Source organism: Macrobrachium nipponense, chromosome 22 (assembly GCF_015104395.2).
Source record: "Macrobrachium nipponense isolate FS-2020 chromosome 22, ASM1510439v2, whole genome shotgun sequence".
NCBI lineage: Eukaryota > Metazoa > Arthropoda > Malacostraca > Decapoda > Palaemonidae > Macrobrachium > Macrobrachium nipponense.
Window position 1 is genome coordinate 62,273,908 of NC_087213.1, and position 22,500 is coordinate 62,296,407.

At 35.9% G+C, this 22,500-nt stretch overlaps 1 protein-coding gene across 1 annotated transcript in view; it reads right to left on the reverse strand.

Moving 5' to 3' along the window:
- LOC135198714 (collagen alpha-1(XVIII) chain-like) overlaps positions 1 to 22,500 on the reverse strand; it is a 751,537-nt gene that overhangs the window by 441,691 nt on the left and 287,346 nt on the right. Inside the window, exon 6 of the mRNA XM_064226569.1 lies at positions 5,158 to 5,229. Coding sequence (XP_064082639.1) covers positions 5,158 to 5,229 — 72 coding nt within the window. The remainder of the gene's footprint in view (positions 1 to 5,157; positions 5,230 to 22,500) is intronic.

A 22,500-nucleotide genomic window follows, 5' to 3' on the forward strand; every position in this document is an offset into this window, starting at 1 on the left:
TCTAAATTAACAACGATTGTTTAATATTAGTTTAATACCAATATCTATTAAACAATAGATAACGTAGTGGCACCTGAAAAAGCGAAGATTGATAATCTTTAAACAGACGATTGCTATGTGACCTAAAAAGAGCTTAAATGTCTGTAACTCCTCAGAAATTATCTGGTGATACCTTAAAACTTTGACACGCACCGGAACATTAATACTTATAATTAAACTATATAAAATTTATTGGTACCACAGGATAAATACATATAATTCTTGTAAGAAAAGGTTCTAGTTATAGGAGCTTCACATCAACCGCGCATCTGATGTATAGGCCAGTCCCTTACGACGCCCCTGACTGGCTGTTGATAAGCCAATCACAGGGCTGGAAACTCAGTCTCTCGAGAGAGTTCACATAAGCAGGATGTATGTTCCACCTCTCCTGAGGGATACGTATTTTAAAAGTATTCTTAGGGCGAGGTGGAACCTACATCTTGTCTATGTGAACTTCCGAGAGAGACTGGGAATTTCCAGCCCTATCATTGGCTTATCAACAGCCAATCGGGAGCGTCGTAAGGGACTGGCCTAGACATCAGATGTACGGGTGATGTGAATCTACTATAGCAGGAAATATTCTATTATCTATAATTGTCGTGTAAGTGATTTAAGAATGTTTTAAGGGCAGAGGCGCCACTCTGTAACATTTTTCTGGCTTGCTGACCTTCCAAGATTCTAACCTAGTATTTCAGTTACGAATTATTTCCGCAGAGAACGAAATTTCCAAAATAAAATTAGGCCCAGCAAGAAATACCTGTAACCTACCACAAAATACCATATGTCACGACATTCACGTAATAAAAAAAAAAGGTATTAAAAAGGATGACTGCTTATGAAGACGTTCGCTGGTTCGACCAAATCACGTAAATAGTGAAGCTATACATTACAATTTCGACTGAACACCGCTTTTGCTGGTAGGTTAAGTTAAAGTTAAGTAGTTTACCCCCACCACTGAGCTGCTTAACAGCTCTCCTAGGGCTGGCCCGAAGGATTAGTTATTTCTATGTGGCTAAGAACCAATTGGTTACTAAGCAACGGGACTTACAGCTGATTGTGGGATCCGAACCACATTATATCGAGAAATGAATTTCTGATCACCAGATATAAATTTCCCTGATTCCACGTTGGCAGAGCGGGGAGTCGAACTCGCGACTACCAATTCGGTAGGGGGGCACGTAAACCACTTGTTTAACGAAAGTGGGTGAATGAAGCAAGTTGAAAAAATTCTATTGTCGATGACCAGGCCAACTTCACAATCAAATAATGATATAAAAAATTGGATCTTTTCTAGATAGTGACCCCAGCAAAGTTCGGAGTCGTTATCTGGGACCGGGATTTTTTTTTTGGTATTATCCTTATGATATTTACAGTCTTTTGTATATTATGTTTTTACGGGCATACGCTGAGAGAGAGAGAGAGAGAGAGAGAGAGAGAGAGAGAGAGAGAGAGAGAGAGGAGTGGGCGGGGTGGGGGGGGGGGGGGGGTTAAATATGCAGGTAAAACAAACATGTCGGAGATGTCCGATAGAAAAAGATTAAAAAAATTTGGAGCAGGTATACCGATACCCTGGGCATTTTACAGTTAGTGCCACCCCATGCCATATACGGTCCAAAGAATAATTACTCTAGAGAGAGAGAGAGAGAGAGAGAGAGAGAGAGAGAGAGAGAGAGAGAGAGAGAGAGAGAGAGAATACCTTTGCGTGTCCGCCGAGTGTAAACAAATGGAAATAATTGGACATTAACCTGGTCAAGTTAGTAAATTACTTCTTTTTTATTTACCTTATTTGGAAGTTCATTAAGAGCGATTTTGTCTCATTAGATGTAGAACGTGGATGAAATAGTCGTTCTAATGTAGATTTTTTTTTTTTAATCTCGGAAGGTTATGAATGATCTACTAAATTAGAATTTAATAATAATATCTCCGTTATGCTAAATTTTTTTCATGAATAACATACGTTGTAGCTTGATATTTAAGAAAAAAGCCTTTAATTTCATTCACTAAATTGTAATTCATACTAAATCATTTGAAAGTACATCTTTAACCTCTAATCCTTTTTGTTTTATCAAAGAAAGCTATTTTATTTTATTTTTTTTTTTAAATACAGAGGTACAGTATACCTAGATAACTCGATCGAAACTAAATCATCTCTGAAGATTGAATTTAACGTTTCCGAGCTCGACCCTCCTCCATAAGCACCCGTAGACAAGAAATGGTCGTCATCAAACCGGTCCTGTTTGAGTAACGGACTAATTTACCATCCTTCATGAAAGTAACCAGCCTAACAGTTTTTTTTTTTTTTTTTTTTTTTTTTTAAGCAGGTTTCTATCAACATGAAACGACCGTTCGCATGTAAGCGTAAAAACATTGACAGACAACCCACATTATTATGTATAAATGCATACAAATAGATATAAACACATTATATATATATAATATATATATACATATATATATACACACACACACACATATATCTATATATATATATTATATATATATATATATATTATATATATGCATATATATATACATTAATGCATATATACATTTGAATTTTGGTGGGTTATATTCAAACAACGCAAATTTGTAGCATGGGAATCCATATAAGTACAATATGCATATACAAAGACACACATGTATATGTATATATATATATATATATATATATATATATATATATAATATAATGGGGTGTATGAAGTGTTTGCATACACATATATACAAAAATAGGGAAGGGATGGGTTGCTAAACCATCCCTATTCGTCTCAGATGGCTAGGGAGTCTGACATGACGAAGGCACTTGTCGTTTAGGTACAATGATTCTAAATTATGCCATTCACGACTAAACAACTGCAATTTCACCCAATATCCGAGTTTAAGAAAACATATAATTGCAAGGCAAATTCCTCGTTCAAAGACGCCGGAAACGAACACCTTTCAATGCAAATGCAATTCTTATCCAGGTTCCCCCTGGTTACTTCTGATAGAAAAGGGTAAATAATGAAATAATGAAATTGGTATTTTTATTTTATCGCCTCCTACGTAAATCTATTTATAATGAGGATCATTTTTTTGAACAATCTACAGGGTGTCCATAAAGTCCCAGTAGCATTACAAGCAATACATACTTATAATGGTACCTTGACTTTATGGACACCTTGTATTCTGCTAATACAATTTTTAAAATGCTTTGAAATACTGATGAAAATTTTTGAGAGGTTGATAACTCTAACAGTAATTAAAAATATTATCGATAATGTATAACATCTAACAAGAAAACTTAAATGACCTAGCTAACCAAAGTCATAAAAACAAGTTCAAAGTTCAAAGGCAACGTTGACGGTAATAATAATAATAATAATAATAATAATAATAATAATAATAATAATAATAATAATAATAATAATAATAATAATATAATAATAATAGTAAATTCGTGATTTCCAATACCTCAACACAAGAAAAATTTAAACGAACCTATAAAAGATGGACCTTTCCTTAAAACATAAAAAAAAAAAGCTGACCCATAAACAAGGATATATTTATAGCGGTCGTTCATTGTTCGCCATGGGGTGGGGGTTCACATCAGAAAGGGATAGGGTATTGAATGTAACTTGCAATGGAACTTAATCTTATGCTGTTGCAAGATCAAAAGGATCGTTGCAGCTCACAACGGACTCCGGCCGACGAGGAGGTGTAATACAGGGGTCCAGCAATGACGTTATAGTTGCATTACTCTCTCATTTCGAATAACGCAAATAACGTTTGTTTAATCCTAAACCATGGCTACCGTTTCATGTATGCATGAAATATTATTATTTCTTAGTAATTTTATAAGTGTAGCTTTTAAATCTTTCTTTATTTTATATCTATATGTATCTTGTATCTGTTATGATAAACTGTGATACTAACACTATAAATAAATAAATTTATATATATATACATATATATATATATATATATATATATATATATATATATATACATAATAAATAGTGTTAGTATCACAGTTTACCATTGCACATACAATAGAAACAGTGCAAGATACATTTAGATATAAAATAATGAAACATATAATAGCTCCACTTATGAAATTGCTGAGAATAATAATGATAATTCATGCATACATGAAATGGTAGCCATGGGTTAGAGAGAGAGAGAGAGAGGAGAGAGAGAGAGAGAGAGACGAGAGAGAGAGAGAGAGAGAGAGAGAGAGAGAATCATTATAAATATGAGTGACAACCGTGCTGAATTTAATCAGTAACATTTCGAAAAATTCAAGGAAAGGGTCTTGAAAAATTATATAAATACAAAAATCAAATCGTTACAAAAAAGACACATACATTCAACAGGTGGGCTACCCAACTTGAAAATAACAAATTACCAACAATATCGTCCTGGCTAATTATTATTTATTTATTTATTTTTTTTTTTTTTTTTGAAAAAACATCCTGGAAGTAGGAACAAAACTGCGACAATGAAATTTTAAGGGAAGATTTTTACATTTTGAAAAACACCTATCCATGGAAATTTGCAATGTCATGCGAGAATCCTTTAAGTGTTTGAAAAACCGTAGTCGTTCAATCAATCATCACTTGCAATTTAAAATGAAAATGACTTAAAATTTTTACATTCATAAATGTTTAGTAGCTTTAAAATTGTAATTCTAAGTGGGAACCTTTCCATTTTTTAAATGTACACGTTTGTTTACGAAAAACTGTATTGCTTAGTGATGACTGTTGACAATTTTTTAAACACCAAAACATTTTAGTTCTGCAGAATTGTCCTTTCAAGTAATTCGTTTCGTGCAACATCATAATAAAAGCTTAATTACTGATGAATCGCAGCTTTGAGTGACATTTTCGTAAATGAAAATTTATTTCAATTCATGGATTAAATAAATAAAATAAAAAATAGCAGAATCGTTTGAAAATTGCATCTACATACAAACTGCAAATTAAAGCGAGCATGGTTTTCATCAATAATAAATCCTCATAAACGTTTACTCACCTGAAATCTGCAACGTTACGTGATTTTTTTTTACAGCAACACAAACGTTTATGGGAATTGTTTTTTTATTAATAGATTAAAAAAAACTTTAAATTGAATACTCACCGCAAAGTTATTGTCGCACTGCACCTTGGCCAGGTCGGGGGTGTTGTATATCTTGAGCTCTTGGAGGGCGCCCTGAAGGAGATACAACCACACTTGGGTCACTACCACCGCCCATGCCTTGTGCACCAACCACATCAACATGGCTGCAAACCCACCACCACCACGCCCTTCTTACGCCCAAGAAAGCACTGACGCACACCAACAGGCACACACTAATTCACTGCAAAGCGGATTCTCACGCGGAATAGAATTCTCTCTTTTAGAATTCTCGCTCTTCCTTCAGTGTTAAAACGGCATATATAAAATAATCTGTCGCTAATTTTTAATTCAGTGTTTGCTGGGACATGGTGACATATCCCTTCTCATACCGAATATACCAATATTTCCATCGAGTTTCAAATCAGATAATTAACCGAATTTTCGTTTCGAGGGGACACAAGTAATGCGTTGTTTTTATCGGGGTACTTGAGACAGTCCTGGGCACGAGGCTATTTAACTTACTGGCTGAGAAGTGTAACAGTTTATTCCCCGTATTTTTTGAATAATAAAATAGCAGCAAAAACTACCAGCATAATCTCCGTGGACCGAACATCAAAAGCGACCGACAACTCAGGTGGAACACGGTCTCTATAGAAACTTTGAATCAACAATCAATTTGCTTTTTACTTATCACCAACTTCATTCAAGTGACTTTTTTAAGTGATTGTGTGACGAAATTCTTAAAAGATCTAGTGAACAATGGCACCCCTCCGAATAAGATCCTGAAGGACTACTGAAAAGCAAGCACAAGGCACAAGCATAAGGCACAGAAGAGAGGAGAGAGGATCTTAGCGGCCTGGCCTTTTTAGGTTTCTTGAGAGGGACGCTACACTACGACCTCACTCATCCGCTGCCACCAGCCAACTGAGCTTCTCTGTGACGGTCTGTCTCATGTTATTCAGTCAACTCTTCTCTTAGGCCATGAACGGCTTCGCTCGCAAAACCGTACCAAGCCACTTACGCGTTAGTTTTATTTTTATTTCTATTTTTATTTTTTATTTTCATTGTCCGTAATGCTCAGCAATGGCTCCTATTATTAATAAATTATGGAATAAAAAATAGAATACTCAAGTGAAGGTAATAACGAAAGCTACAAAAACAACGAATAAAACTAATGTGAAAAATATACTATATACTGCTCACATTATTCATTCCTTTCGTACCCAAACAAAAACGAATATATTTAAATCTATCGTGTGTATTTACGACAACTTTTTGTTTTCTATGGCTCTAACACTCCTAATTACAAATATAACAGACAACATATTTCGTTCCAATATTCAACGCATTACATATATTTCCTGGTACCTAAAATAAGATATTGAAAAATAAAAAATAAAAAATTTAAAAATCTTTATAATTCGAAAGAATGGTATTATTTGCACTCTTTTAAAGTTATTAAAGAAGTTACGCTTTATTCATAAATTTTTCTTCTTTAACTGTTATTACCATTATTGTGATTAATATTTTTTTCACTACTTCAGCAACTGTGCGGATATTGCCAATAAATGATTTTTATCGTGTTATCTCATGTATCTAGATTGTGTATGTTATTGTCTATACTTTGTATTTTTCATGTGTATGAAAAGCCTTTAGCCGAAAATAAAATTTATTATCATTATTACAATGTACCTCAATCTCATATATATATATATATATATATATATATATATATATATATATATATATATAGATATATATATATATATATATAAATATATGTATATATGATATATATATATATATATATATATATATATATATATATATATATATATATATGTGTGTGTGTCTGTGTCTGTGTCTGTGTGTGCACATTCTTTGGGCAAATTTCTATTACCTCTCTCGACAAAATAGGACGTATCTAAAAAAAAAAAAAAAAAAAAAAAAAAAAATTAGGAGGAGTCTGCGTGTGTTGGTGGAACATGTCGGTTTTATAAGAATATACCTTTGGGAAAACTGATTTGACCGCTTCTTACAATGGACGCAATACAAAAATTTCATCCTAGCTATGCTGACCTTCACCGGTCATAGGTTAAGGTGAAAGTCAAGGTCCCGATATTTATATCGAATTAATAGAATTAACTGGAATTGATGGAGTACAAGAGGTGACCTAAACGTCAAAGGTCAAGATTAGACCTCAGACTGTCTCTACATATTGGAGGCTGGTTTCATATAATTCGTAGTCCCTCGTTGGGTGAGTGGTTGACGTCTTCGTCTACCGGTTTGGTAGTCCGAGGTTCGATTCCCAGCTCTGCCAACGTGGAATCGGAGGAATTCGTTTCTGATGATCAGAAGTTCATTTTTCGATATAATGTGGTTCGGATCCCACAATTACCTGTAGATCCCGTTGCTAGGTGACCAGTTGGATCCTAGCCACGTATAAATATCTAATCCTTCGGGCCAGCCCTAGGAGAGCTGTTAATCAGCTCAGTGGTCTGGTTGAACTAAGATATACTTTCTCATATATTTCGTTCTCTACAGAGCAATCTTGTCTCCTGCTGTTTGAAATTAAAGGAAAAGCGCTGACCTCAACAGCCGTATAGTTAAATGATGTTTGTTTGTATGGAGTTGTTACGTTGCATGGAACCAATGGTAGTAGTTATTCAGCAACAGGACCAACGGCTTTACGTGACTTCCGAACCAGGTCGAGAGTGAACTTCTATCATCAGAAATACACATCTCTAACTCATCAGTGGAATGCTCCGAGAATCGAACTCGCGGCCACCGAGGTGGCAGGCCAAGACCATACTTGTCACGCCACTGAGGCGCTAGTTAAATGATGTGAACACATCCCTTATTCGCCAAATACATTGCTATTCGCCTGCTGAACTAAGGACTTCACATAACCAAATTATTTTTTTCTTTCAGGTATCAGGTAAAACTTTGATTTAGGAAGTAACCGGGTTTCCCCTGGTAGAAACTGCCTCCCAAGAAAAAACAAAAGACGGCCATTGCCACTTTATTTCTGTAACTGCTGAACCAAGAATGAAACCCATAAACGAAAAACTTCCCGAAATTCAGGAGTGTCATTACCTACACAGGCGGTTCAAGTTTACTTATGAGAATTTTAGATATTTCATATAAAAGCAACGATAAATTCAATTAATAACAACCAAATTATTGGATTTGGTCTGTTATGATATGATGCTTGTGGTTTAGACCTCTTTTGGAGTGAATATAATAATCAGCTGTGCAAAAATTATAAAAATTATAACAACTTCACTTTGAGTATTTTCAAACCTATTGGATTTTTCAAGTACTCGCCTCTATTTCTATAGTTTTACTGTTCGTCTTCTATCTGTTTTATCTCTTTTTACACTTCCTTTTCCAATGAAGGATTCTCAATAAACATTACAAACGGCACTAAAGAAAAGCGAGAAACAAAGAAGTAAGGAGGAAGAGTCGTTTTTGGCCAATACTCAGCATAAGTATTTCTGTTCTCCTTGCTCATAAACTTTATTGCGTTCGCGTATAAGCATAAGCTGGCAACGCGTCTCTCTCTCTCTCTCTCTCTCTCTCTCTCTCTCTCTCTCTCTCTCTCTCTCTCTCTCTCTCTCTCTCGTCTGGAGAGCAAAAGAAGCAGCCGATGGCCACTTCCTTTTCGAGATCAGATCTCCACACCATACGTTACCACCTTCAATTTCTTCCCGCTCCATATACAAATTCCGAGATTACATTCCGTAGCAATTACGCCCTAAATATATTGACTCGGTCTCAGCATCCATAAACCATCTCCAAAGGGCATTTTCTTATAGTGATTTTCGTAATGGCCTCTTAGAAATTTGCATCTCAATGCTTCGTATCTTCTCCGCTGAGTGGAACGAACAATTATCGAAACCTATACGTAAGATATGGGGATAAGATATATGGACTGTTCGTGACAATCAAGGTCTCCGTTTTTTTTTTCCAATCGGTATCTTTCTTATGGAAATGAAAAGTCTGTGGATGTTATGCGAATTTATATATGTGTATGTATATATATATATAGATATATATATATATATATATATATATATATATATATATCTATATATATATATATATATATATATATATATATATATATATATATATATATAGAGAGAGAGAGAGAGAGAGAGAGATGAGAGAGAGAGAGAGAGAGAGAGATACATCATATATATATATATATATATATGTATATATATATATATATATATATATATATGTATATATATATATAAATATATATATATATATATATATATATATATATATATATATATATATATAGCGAGAGCGATTGAGTAATAATTCTTTCCCGGTAATTTTGAGACCTCTGACTTATCTAAAAGTCCCAGGTATGTTCCAATTACTGCGATGTAATGAACGGCAGCCGTGCAATTAAGAACTATAGTTCCTACCCAAATTGTTCCTGTAGAATTAGTAGATCCCCAGCCAGGAAAAACAAAAGTAAAACATATCTGTACAAACAGATATGTATGCCCAAATCAAGCTAGATCAATGCAATGAAAGTTTTTGTGAATAATTTGTAAAGGAAAGAAAAATCAATTTTAATTTTAATGCCATTTCATACTTCTGGAAATAGGGCAGATGGAAGAAAATCAGGTAGCACAAGTTTAAAATCATAAATTTAGCATTTAGTGCACTTTTATGATCACTCGTAAGCATTCTCTCACCAGTCGTACACAATGTTCACAACCAACATTCCGAGAGTGAAGGTTGAGAGTGAAGGTTGACCCTTGAGTTCATAAATTCCACAGTATCTTTGAAACTGCTCTAAGTAAGATATAAGCAGGCTATGGGATAAACAAACATATCTAATATGACAACCTCAACGTGAACTACTGCATTTTTATAATTTCTGTTAACTCTACAAGTAAACCAGAGTATTACAACGTAATCGAATTCTACAGGAAGAAGATAAGTCGTAACAATAAATGTGTAATGTCAAATAAAGTAAGATATACTTCAGTGGAAGAAAGGAACTGGATATGAAATTTGGGCCGACGGCCAAGCGCTAGGTCCTATGAGGTCTTACAGCGCTTTCAGGCAAATTGAGAGTCAAAAGGCTTTAAAGGCGTAACAGGAAGAAAACCTCGCAGATCCACTATGAAACAACTGAAGGAGACAATGGGAAGTAAAATGGACGAGAGAGAATATGAACGAAGGTACAGCAAAAGGGGTGAAAGGGGTTGCAGCTAGGGTTGACTGATTAATTTATAGACTTTTGGCATACATGCCAAGCACTGGGGCAGCTAAGGTCATTCAGCGCTGAAACTGAAATTGACAGTGAAAGGGTTGACAGGCGTAATGGGAGTAAAACCTCACAGTTGCACTATGAATCAATTGTTACGAGAGGGCGGTCAGTAAAATGTATGAAATAGAATGTGAACGGAGGTACAGTAAAAGGGGATGAAAGGGGTTACAGCTAGGGGGCGAAGGGATGCTGCAAAGAACCTTAAGGTAATGTCAACAGTGTTCCCCCTTCGGAATTCAGTCGCAGAGGAAAATATACAAATGTCCAGGGTGAGAAAGTAAAGCAACACTTCCTTGCTGGAGAAGAACTTATTTTCTATCCTCCAGGTACAAGAGTTAAACCCATATCTCACCATCAACACTGAAGCGACAGCTTATTTTTTCATTACGCCAATCCATCACCTTCGCAGTGGGAAGGACTGACTGATTGGATGATTTGAAAAAAATATGACTGACGTCAAAACGACAAAGGTCATCGGCGTCGCCGTCGGGAAGGAAGAGAAGAGACGCCTTTTTAACCGCAGCGGATAGGATTAATGTGATAAGAACTCGTAATCAGTAAAAATTGCTGCCACGAAATGTATTGTTTTGCTAAAGTATTCTCGAGGTGGAATGGAAAACCTAAAATTGGTCAGAACACTAATCTTGTACGTTATACTAATGTGATAATCGTATTGATGGTTCGGCTCAAATAACACTGAAAATATAAAACTTTAAGACGCCAAATAATAATAATAATAATAATAATAATAATAATAATAATAATAATAATAATAATAATAATAATAATAATACCACCACCACAACAGTACCATCAATCACACTAAACATAATAACTGAAACTGAGACCTTGTTAATAAAAAATCGCAGACGATGAGAGATGAAAGCGGAAGATATAATATAACGATATAAAACAGTAATGAAGGAATCACGTGGAAGGGGAGGGAAGGTGGTAGAAGTGGCAATGGCATACGAGGAGGATGGATACCAAGAGGATGAGAGAGAGAGAGAGAGAGAGAGAGAGAGAGAGAGAGGAGCAAGAAGCTCTAAAGAGAGAGAGAGAGAGAGGAGCAAGAAGCTCTAAAGAGAGAGAGAGAGGAGCAAGAAGCTCTAAAGAGAGATAGAGAGAGAGAGGAGAAAAGAAGCTCAAAGAGAGAGAGACGAGGAGAGAGAGAGAGGAGAAAAGCAAAGAAGAAGAGAGAGAGAGGAGCAAGAAGATCTAAAGAGAGAGAGAGGAGAAAGAAGCTAAAGAGAAAGAGAGAGAGAGCAAGACTCTAAAGGAGAGAGAGAGAGAGAGAGAGAGAGAGAGGATCAAGAAGCTCTAGAGAGAGAGAGAGGAGCAAGAAGCTCTAAAGAGAGAGAGAGAGAGGAGCAAGAAGCTCTAAAGAGAGAGAGAGAGAGAGAGAGAGAGAGAGAGAGAGAGAGAGAGAGAGGCACTGTTAAAACATGGTGAGCAAGAATATCTATAGAGAGAGAGAGTGTACATTATAGGAAGAGAGAGAGAGAGAGAGAGAGAGAGAGAGAGAGAGAGAGAGAGAGAGAGAGAGCAGAATCAAAACAAGAGGTGGAGGTGGAGGCGGTGGTGTGGCTCTCGCGCGATCTCCAATGGCCACCTGTTGAGGAGGTCGGTATATTTACACAAGATAGACGCCCCGAAGAGGCCCCCAATACCAGATTACATATTACACCTCTGGTCATATCAGCTGGGCTCATCTCATTATGCTGCAACCGCTCTTTCGCTCCATCTCGGCCAAAGGCCGAGTCTTGATTTACAGCCTTAAAAGAGCGGATTTACAGACGGATCTCTTTTCTGTATACTTTGATTTTTTTTTTTTTTTTTTTCTCTCCTATTTGCTTTCCGATGCTTAAGTATTAATAAATCATTCTTCATTTGTGCGTTCTCTCTCTCCCTCTCTCTCTCTATCCCTCTCAATTTCTCTCAATGAAAAAACTCTCTCTGTACCTATATTATATATATATATATAAATATATATATATATATAATATTATATATATATCTATATATATTTATATATATATAGATAATATATATATATTATATGAATATATATAATATATGATTATATATATAATTATATTATATATAATATACATTTATATTATTATATATAATATCTAATATATACATTATATCTTTATATATATATAATAAATATATATAAATTATACTTCATTCGCTCTCTTTCTCTCTATCTCAATCAAAAATCATCTCTCTCTCTCTCTCTCTCTCTCTCTCTCTCTCTCTCTCTCTCTCTCTCATACCGGCATACCTATATCTCGGACAAATAAACACTCTTCCTTATTAACTTGTTCCGTCTCCCCATTCACATATTTTGGAGTTTGTTTTTAAAAACAAATATTCTCATATTTGTTTTTAACGTTTCCCATCCATACACTTCTTTAATCTCCCACTTGGCCCGGCCGGTGAAGTAAGTCATATTTTAAAACAAAAAGATTCAACCAGTTACTTAATAATATCTAGAGAAATGTGAAGGTCAACTTCTTTTTTAATTAACAATTATATTTTTTCATTAAAAACAACCAGAAATACGACCATAATAAAAAAAGGACGACTTATTAATGAAATAAAATGTTAAAATTCCAAAATACGCGCCAAAGACAGGTTTACATAAGTTTTTATTTTTATTTTTTTTAAATAGGGACCTAAGACTTATCCAGCCAAAGTCTAATAAAGTTGTTCATAATCGGTTGTGCTAAATTTTCATGATGAAGTTCTTCGAGAAGTCTGGTGTATTAATGAACTGAACTCATTAGGTATTGAAAACCCTGCCTTAGAAAAAAAAAATTAAGAACTGAGACCTAATACAAACGATTTTTTCTGTGTTATAGGGGTCCCTCACCAAAAAAATGGCGTCGCTCACGAAATAAACCTCTGAAAAAAAAAAAAAAAAAAAAAAAAAAAGGTAAGAGCGGAGGCCTCATAAAAACGAATTTTTCGGGAGTAGTTATTCATGAAATCGACAGGTGTTCCTTATGTATTATAGGAATCCCTAACCAGAAAAATGGCGTCCCTCACCAAAATAAACCCGTAATTTACAGCAACGACGAGTTTCCATCTCTCTGACACGCACGCACGAGACGATAAACTCCGATGCAATACGAAAAGAAAAGAAAATCGTCAAGACATGCGAAGACCTCTCAACTCCATCACCACTCGGAAATAAAAATCAATGAAAAAAATAAGGTCTACCATAAAAGTACCCACGAGAGGTCATCCATTTTTCTCACGGCACCAAAGCGTCACGATTTTCAATAACGCTCTCGATAAAATTCGCGACGTTACCTTATCGGCTCGAGCGGACGTACACACCCCGGGTGAAATACAAAGCCAGGGGGCCTTATACGGCAGAGATAATTCCTTTACCTCCCGCAGGGCAATTGGGCATCAAAACGATTAAAGGGTCAAGTGACACAGATGGTCAGTTGTGTGGGAAGAGAAAGAGAGCGAGAAGAAGAGAGTACGCTGGATTTTAAAGCAGAATACTTTTCACTTTTAAGTGAAGAAAAAAATACTTGTTACTTTTAAGAGAGGAAAAAAATACTTGTTACTTTTAAGAGAGAAAAAATACTTGTTACTTTTAAGAGAGGGAAAAAAATACTTTTTACTTTTAAGAGAAAAAAATACTTGTTACTTTTAAGAGAGGAAAAAAATACTTGTTACTTTTAAGAAAGGAAGAAAATACTTGTTACTTTTAAGAGGAAAAAAATACTTGTTACTTTTAAGAGAGGAAAAAAATACTTGTTATTTTTAAGAGAGGAAAAAAATACTTGTTACTTTCAAGAGAGGTAAAAAATACTTTTCACTTTTAAGAGATGTAAAAAAAAGCTTTTCACTTTTAAGAGAGGTAAAATATACTTTTCACATTCAAGAGAGGTAAAAAATACTTTTCACTTTTAAGAGAGGAAAAAAAATACTTGTAACTTTTAAGAGAGGAAAAAAATACAGAGCATTTAAAGAGACATCTGAGAATTCGCTTAGAATAACAATAACGAGAGAGAGAGAGAGGAGAGAGAGAGAGAGAGAGAGAGAGAAGAGAGAGAAGCGAAAAAGCATTCAGGTGGGAAGGGATTAAATTTCGATCATTTATATGGTCTTCTTTCGGACGATAAGAATCTTATAGAGACGAAGCCTACGCCCATTCCTAATTGAGATTTGGGATCTGAGCTCCTAAATCTTCGACACGCCTTAAATGAAAGCAGCGTGGAATCCTGCTGCTCGACTTTGTATTGGAGGAAACTGAAGGAGACCCATTAGGAGAACGACACCCAGTTAAGTGACGATCATCCAGTTTTACGGGGTGCTCCAGGAGCAAGAGCCCGTGCCAGCATAAGGCTGGTTTAATGCTCCAGGAGCAAGAGCCCGTGCCAGCATAAGGCTGGTTTAATGCTCTAGGAGCAAGAGCCCGTGCCAGCATAAGGCTGGTTCAATGCTCCAGGAGCAAGAGCCCGTGCCAGCATAAGGCTGGTATAATCTTAAACAACAAAGTAGCAAGCACCTCGTCCCTTTAGCAAAAAAGTATATCTTAGTTTAACCAGACCACTGAGCTGATTAACAGCTCTCCTAGGGCTGGCCCGAAGGATTAGATATTTTTACGTGGCTAGGAACCAATTGGTCACCTAGCAACAGGGCCTACAGCTTATTGTGGGATCCGAACCACATTATTTCACCAGAAATAAATTCCTCTGAATTTCTCGTTGGCAGAGCTGGGAATCGAACTTGGACTACCGAGTCGGTATAGGCGTCCACGAAACCCACTCGTCCAACAAGGAACTCCCTTTGGCAAAGCAGCCACATAAAATGTTTCATAGTGCGGAACAAAATATATCAATGCAAAAATAGGCGATAGTTCAAAAGGCATATTCATTTGCCCTATAATACGCAGTATCGTGGTATCACATGTTTACATAATGGCAGCATAAACATTACAGCAAGACCTTAAGATATTTACACTGCAGAGCCAGCTGTGTACTCTTACTCCCCACAGCTACGCGCTGCTCTATGAACAAGAGCCCGTGCTGGCATAAGGCCAGCTTAATCTAGAACAACAACAACTACTCCCACAGAGAAGGAGTCTCAAGTGAAACCAGGAAACCCAATATTTTTAAATTTCCAATTAAGAGAAACGAACCTACGTAGAGATACGGACACAGCTTAGTTTTAAGCAAAGCTAGGAAGAGTGTGGTCCGAGTCATCCGGATAGAATTGAGATGTAGACCTGGATCGCACCAAATTCCTTGGGAAAAAAATTCCTACATGTGACGACTTACAACTATCTAGGTGATGCGGGAAAAGGAGGACATTAAAAACAAACAAACATGAAGTTTTTCAGATACATATCAGATATGAATCCCTTATACGCCCCTCCCATTAAATGTGGAGTGTTCCGGTAGATGCTACACCTGTTTTCAGAAAATAATTTGGGATGGAGTTTCCGGCACCATGGCCTTTGTACCTTAGCTTCCACTTGCCAAAGTCCACATACACACACAGTCACACGCACGCATATACACATAGCAACTAGATCAGTTTTTACCTCTATAAGTACTCGTGGTGGCAAAACGAATAATAAGCTTTCGGCACATGAGTACTAGTACTATTACTCTTGAATCGGCAGCTGCATGGCAAACGTAATGCAACATGACTCATGTCTTCTCTTCTCTGGAGTTAAATCCATTCAGACGAAACAAATACATAGACCTCTTGTTCTTCCAGAAACTGCTGCCCTAATAGGGGGGCGTTTTTAGAAGCAAAAACAAGTCGCTGTCACATTAATCTACCACTGATTAATGATAAACGCTCTGTACAGAAAACCTGAACGCCTTCGCACAGACACCTACGCACGATGGCAGAGCTATGTAGGCATACTCGTATGTATACCGAGTGTGCGTGTATTTTTTTTTAAAGACCACTAAGTTAAAAGAACTCTTCTAGGACTATAAAAGAGCAAAGTTAAAAATGGGAAAACCCAAGAAAATCAGATTCGCAACAAAGATGCAAGTTAATTTCAAGAATTCACGGACAATAAAGACTAACGAAATACTTCCAGCAAAGAAATCCACAAATAGTAGCTGCTAAATTGCAAATAACCAGGACCCCCAATCCTGCAATTGTTGCTCCTCCTTGCAACAACTTGTCAACAGTCAACATGAGTAGCGTCCCTGGGAGGGAAGACCGAGTAAAGAAAAGTGAGAAACTTCTTAAGCAGGACTCCACAGAGTCACCCGTCAGCAGCTACTCGGCGTGTCTGTTGGCAGCCAATTTCTCTGCTCGAGCTCTTTGCCGGCTGTTGGTGTTGCCTAGACCTTCAACAACAGATGAATGAATACGTTAAAAGGAAACCTCAATTTACGTCTGCTTCAAATTTTACCAAACCCAGCTCGTAAAGTTATTAGTTCAATACTAAAACTACCAGTTAAACCAAAGGACTTGATATTCTCTGCGTAACAGACGCTCTCTAAACCTAGTGGTATCAACCGTAACAGAAATTTAAATCTTGATTTCTTTGGTTCCAAAGCGTCTCTCACAAGAGATTTCAGTCTAATTAACACCCCTGGAATGGATTAAATGAAGAATACCCGAATATAGACAGTAAGAAAAGTACAATAGCAGTAGTAATAACTGGAAAAAGACCAACCTTTACATATACATGGCATTTCCTTAACCAGTTCCCTAATCCCAATTTTGTTTTACATTAGGGAAAGAGAGAGAGGAGAGAGAGAGAGAGAGAGAGAGAGAGAGAGAGAGAGATAAACCATTAATGCACTGAAATCTAATCACCATGAACCATCTAATTCCGATCCAAACTACGCTCACGCTTCCATCTGAAAAGGGGCTACTATCATGTAGGTCTAACAAAAGTAGAAAACAAATGTGAAATGACCAATAGGCCTACAGAAGACAGCTGGTAATAGGAAAATTAGTACTTTTCACATTTAGTGACAAGAGTGAACACTGAAAAATGAGGCGATATATAAAGGGACGGACACAGGCAGACGACAAAAGGCACACCAAATAAGAGCAAGTCTCCCCCTGGCAGAGTAGGGTGGAAAGGAGGTCCTAGACTTATATCGCAAAGTGACAAATGAGCATTCTTGCAGACAGAAACGCTGATTGTTCTCAAAACTCAGTGGACACCAACAATAGGTTCCTGGTGTCACAGGATACCCATATGGGGAGACAATGGTTCTAACAGAGATCTATGACGGAGATGGGCGCTGATTCCACCCTGAGTTTTTCTAAGTGTGAACTATTGTGTGCGTGGGTCATATTTTTAATGTTGCTTTATTTAATATTCGAAAGTCGACAGGACGAGCCACGTTATGTCCTTATGGAGTCCAAACCCATGAAATATAATAACCGCGCCGGTGAATGATTGTGTCCTAACCGTAAAGTCGAGAGATATTCCATCTTTCCCAGCGAGTTAAAACTCTTAGTTTGTTTATGAGGGATGTCATTTCTTCCATATGTGAGTCTATAATCAGATATTTATATGGCTTAAAGCTCTTTTTTTTTCCTCATGATCTAAAAAGCTCGGATGAATCATCGCTTCCAAACATGGTCTAAAAACCGAGACCAATTCTGTCTGGTGCATCTCTAGGCATATGTTTCTCTGAAACATTTCCCGAAAAGGTCAAGCAGACATCACAATGTGTACCTAGTTCTGGGTCTCTTCCATCTTCGAAGGCACGTAGTCAGTACTTATATATGAGAAATCAAATACGACTCAGGTTACGTGCTAGAAATACGCTACAAAAAACGTCAATAGAGGACGCACCGAAATCAAAAAGTAATGAAAAAAAAAAAAACTTAAAAGTACCATAATTGACAAAGCCACTCGTACTAATATTCAGTAAGTAATTCTACAAAATATATGAGAACTGGTACACGTAGCAACAACATTAATTCTTAAAAATGAAGATAGTCTTAATCTTCTTCATGAAAAAAATAATGCACCAACTAAAAAACAAAACAAAAGAATTGTTTCGGCACGGCTTTCTTATCTACCGGTGGGATGTCGAGTTTAAATATATAGAATAAATAATAAAACAATAAAACGCTACGCACAAAAACTTCTTTACACTATCATGGTTATTGTTCGTGAAGATGAAGATGTGTAGACTTATCAGTGATCATGAAAATTCTGAGTAACATGATTACTGCAGTAGCTATTCAGTAGGTACGAGTTTCAGTATTTCGAACCGTACTACATACTGAAGCAAAACCTTTGCGATAGCTACCTACAAACGATCGAGAATTCGATATGACACTCGACTTACAACAAAAGGGTTCAGACCAGTCGAGAGGACTTTTTTTTTTTTTTTGTATATATGTATCTAACACTAATAAAACAAAAAGCGTAGACTGAAGACAAATAACATGAGACTACCACTCAGCAAAACTCCGGTTCACAATCCTAAGTTGCATGCTGTATGCAGGATGGTGCTACATTAGGTTAGCATTATTAGGTGGCTAATGACCACTACAATAATAAATGGAATATACCAAGAGGTGCTAAACACCAAAAGCTCTACAATAATCCGAAGCATACTTTGAGAAAACTAAGGGAATGTTAACAGAGCCACGGAAGTGTTCACAATCTCTTGGCACTAGATTTTGAATATATCCTTTACAACAATCACACAGTTATGTTGAAATCTACAAATAATTCAAGATGATTATAATGAATATATATTATATAATATATATATATATATATATATATATGTATATACGATATTGCATATAAATATATATATATATATATATATATATATATATATATATATACACACACACACACACACACACACACATATATATATATATATATATATATATATATATATATACACACACACGGTCACAGAAGCAATAGGGAAATCCCATTTTACATTCTCTCAAGGTAAATTACTCAGTTTCATAAATATACGAAAATGTATAAAATTCAAAAATCATCTTCCTTTGAAACAACCTTTCTCATCGCAGTACGGATACCGCTCAAACGTTCACACGCATAGCACAAGAACCTCTTTCTAGAATAATTGGTACGACAACTTACGAGACAATCGCAGCACAGAAGATTAGACTCATAAGGCCGAGTAAGTGAAGGTAGTAAGCCTATACCTTTCCGCCCGTTCGGGCCTTTCCCATAAAGAACGTCTTAACACATTTGGGGAGCCATCCATCAGGTCACTCCAAGGGTCCCATTCAGGGAACATTTTTAACGACCAGAATCTGATAAAACACAATGATGAAAAAAGGACGACCCCTAGTATTCTCTCTCTCTCTCTCTCTCTCTCTCTGCTTTGTGAACTTGAACTCAGTTTAGTACGTTTTCAAGTAGATGTTGGATTCAAGATTACATTAAAAAACTCTCTCTCTCTCTCTATCTCTCTCTCTCTCTCTCTCTCTCTCTCTCTCTCCTGCTGCTTTGCGAACTTGAACTCAGTTAAGTTTTAAAGATGTCAGATTCAGGATTACATTACAAACTCTCTCTCTCTCTCTCTCTCTCTCTCTCTCTGTCGTTGTGAGGAGTGTAGAAAAAGGGATGGTGTTAAACGTGACATCTCCAGACAGCAAATACCACATTATTTTACATGACCTCCGCCCTGTTCAATGATGGGGGGTAATAATATTGGGTTGTAGACTGAGGCAGACGCCGTGGAGGATTCTGGTTGGTGCAAAATCTTATCGGAAATGTTGATGCGATTGTGTTAAGCTGAAAAGACCTAAATATTGTAAAAGAATAAAATAAAATCAAATATTGTGAAGATCAGTTTCCCAGAAAAAGAGGTAAGGCTGTTCACAAACTTAACGAAATTGTCGATTTTATATACCTGTAACCCAGACTTTGACGAAAGTGCAAAAAAAAAAAAAAATCTATGATAAAAATAACATGGAAAAATATATAATTTCTCTACATGTATGTATGTAGTATGTATGAAAGTAAGCGTGTACAGGGCCCGTATTCATCTCACGCTAGTCCCTCTACTTAAAAGAAAGAGAGAGAGAGAGAGAGAGAGAGAGAGAGAGAGAGAAATCTTACACAATTAACGACGTGTCAATATATGCGACATCAATTCGAGTGGATCCATTTAATGCCCAGGCAGAGTAACCCTCCCCATTCCTTCTAAGGGATGGGGGAAATGGACCACCCTATGCCGAGCGTCTTAGGGGATCCATCCCAGCTTTTCCACGATTTCTCGTCCGAGGTATTTACTCCACACTTTTCCTGGGCCTTATATTCGGGTGGAAAGTTCTGGATGTGATATCTAATGCAATATCAAAGTCATGCAATTGGGACTACTCTAATATTCTTCTCCTTGTATTTTAGTACATTTTTATCTATGTGTTAATTTATTAATTTATTTTTTTGTCAATTAACAAGCGGGATCTCTTCGTTTTGTATTTCCCTTCACCGCCTCAAACCTCTTCTTAATGAATTCCTTATTCTTCGGAAGGTTGAATTTCAAGTCAGAGGCTCGTATGGGCTTGTTTCATATGAATAGGGTTCATTTTCTGATTTTGACACGTTAGAGGAAATAAATCTGAGACAACTGAAATCTTATATGTCCTTAGGAAACATGATGTATCAGCTACATGCTGATGAGATAAAGTTAATAAGAGGTATTGAGAAGATTCTATATAAATGAAATGGCGTTGAAACAGCTATAATAATAATAATAATAATAATAATAATAATAATAATAATAATAATAATAATAATAATAATAATAATAATATACTATCTGACTATACAACTTCGTTCACTACACAAAATAAAAAAAAAAAAAAACACACACACATACATAGGTGTTATCATGTACAATATGAGAGTTTTATAACATACTTTAACTCATCAGATTCATAACTATAATCGAGATATCTAGCTCAGTTTTTTAAGAGGAAAATCGAATTACTGAAGTAAATATTTAGTTTTTCGATTTTCCTCTTTAAAAAAACTCAGCTAGATATCGCGATTATAGTAAAGATACTGATGAATTAAAATATGTCATAAAACTTTCATATGGTACATGATAAACACGTATGTATGCGTTTTTTTTTTTTTTTTTTTTTTTTTACTCAACGAAGTTTTGAATGTTTTATGGTGAAACCGAGAATAAATCCTTAGAACACGCTGCCAGCTATCTGACAGGGATATAGAAAGTATATATACTATATATATATATATATATATATATATATATATATATATATATATATATTATATATATATATATATATATATATATATATATATACGTATATATTTATATATATATGTGTGTGCGCGCGCATATATATATATAATATATATATATATATATATATATATATATATATATATGTATATGATATATATATATATATATATATATATATATAGAATATATATATATATACATATATATATATATATACACACGTGCGTGTGTGTGTATGTGAAATTATAATAGCCACAATGCCCTCTTTAACTTCTCAATTTCTTTGCTCTTTTTTCGATACGCTTCTCACTACAAAGCCATGAGCTCCATCTTCAAATACTTTTTTTTAAGAAATCTAAATATAAAAATACATATTACATAGAGAGAGCAACAAAAACACATACACACACAGATGGATCGTTCAAACAGGTAATCGACAAGCAAGTGATGCAACGACATCTCCACCACGGTTGAGCACGTATTCGTCAGGTCGAATGAAACAGGATACTGCAGGATGTTCGAAAGAAAACACAGCTTCAGTGTGGATCTGGAATGTGCGACAAAAGCCAATCGAAGGTAACACAGATCAGAGGATCATGACGGTGAATATATATAAGATGGCTGAATAGAACAGAATGCTGAATGTAGGCCAAAGGCCACGCGCTGCGACCTATAAGGTCATTCAGCGATGAAACGGAAATTGACAGTGAAAAGCTTTGAAAGGTGTAACAGGAGAAAAACCTCTCTGTTCGCATTATGAAACCATTGTTAGGGAGAGGGTGGAGAGTCAGATGGAAGAAAGAGAATACGAACGGA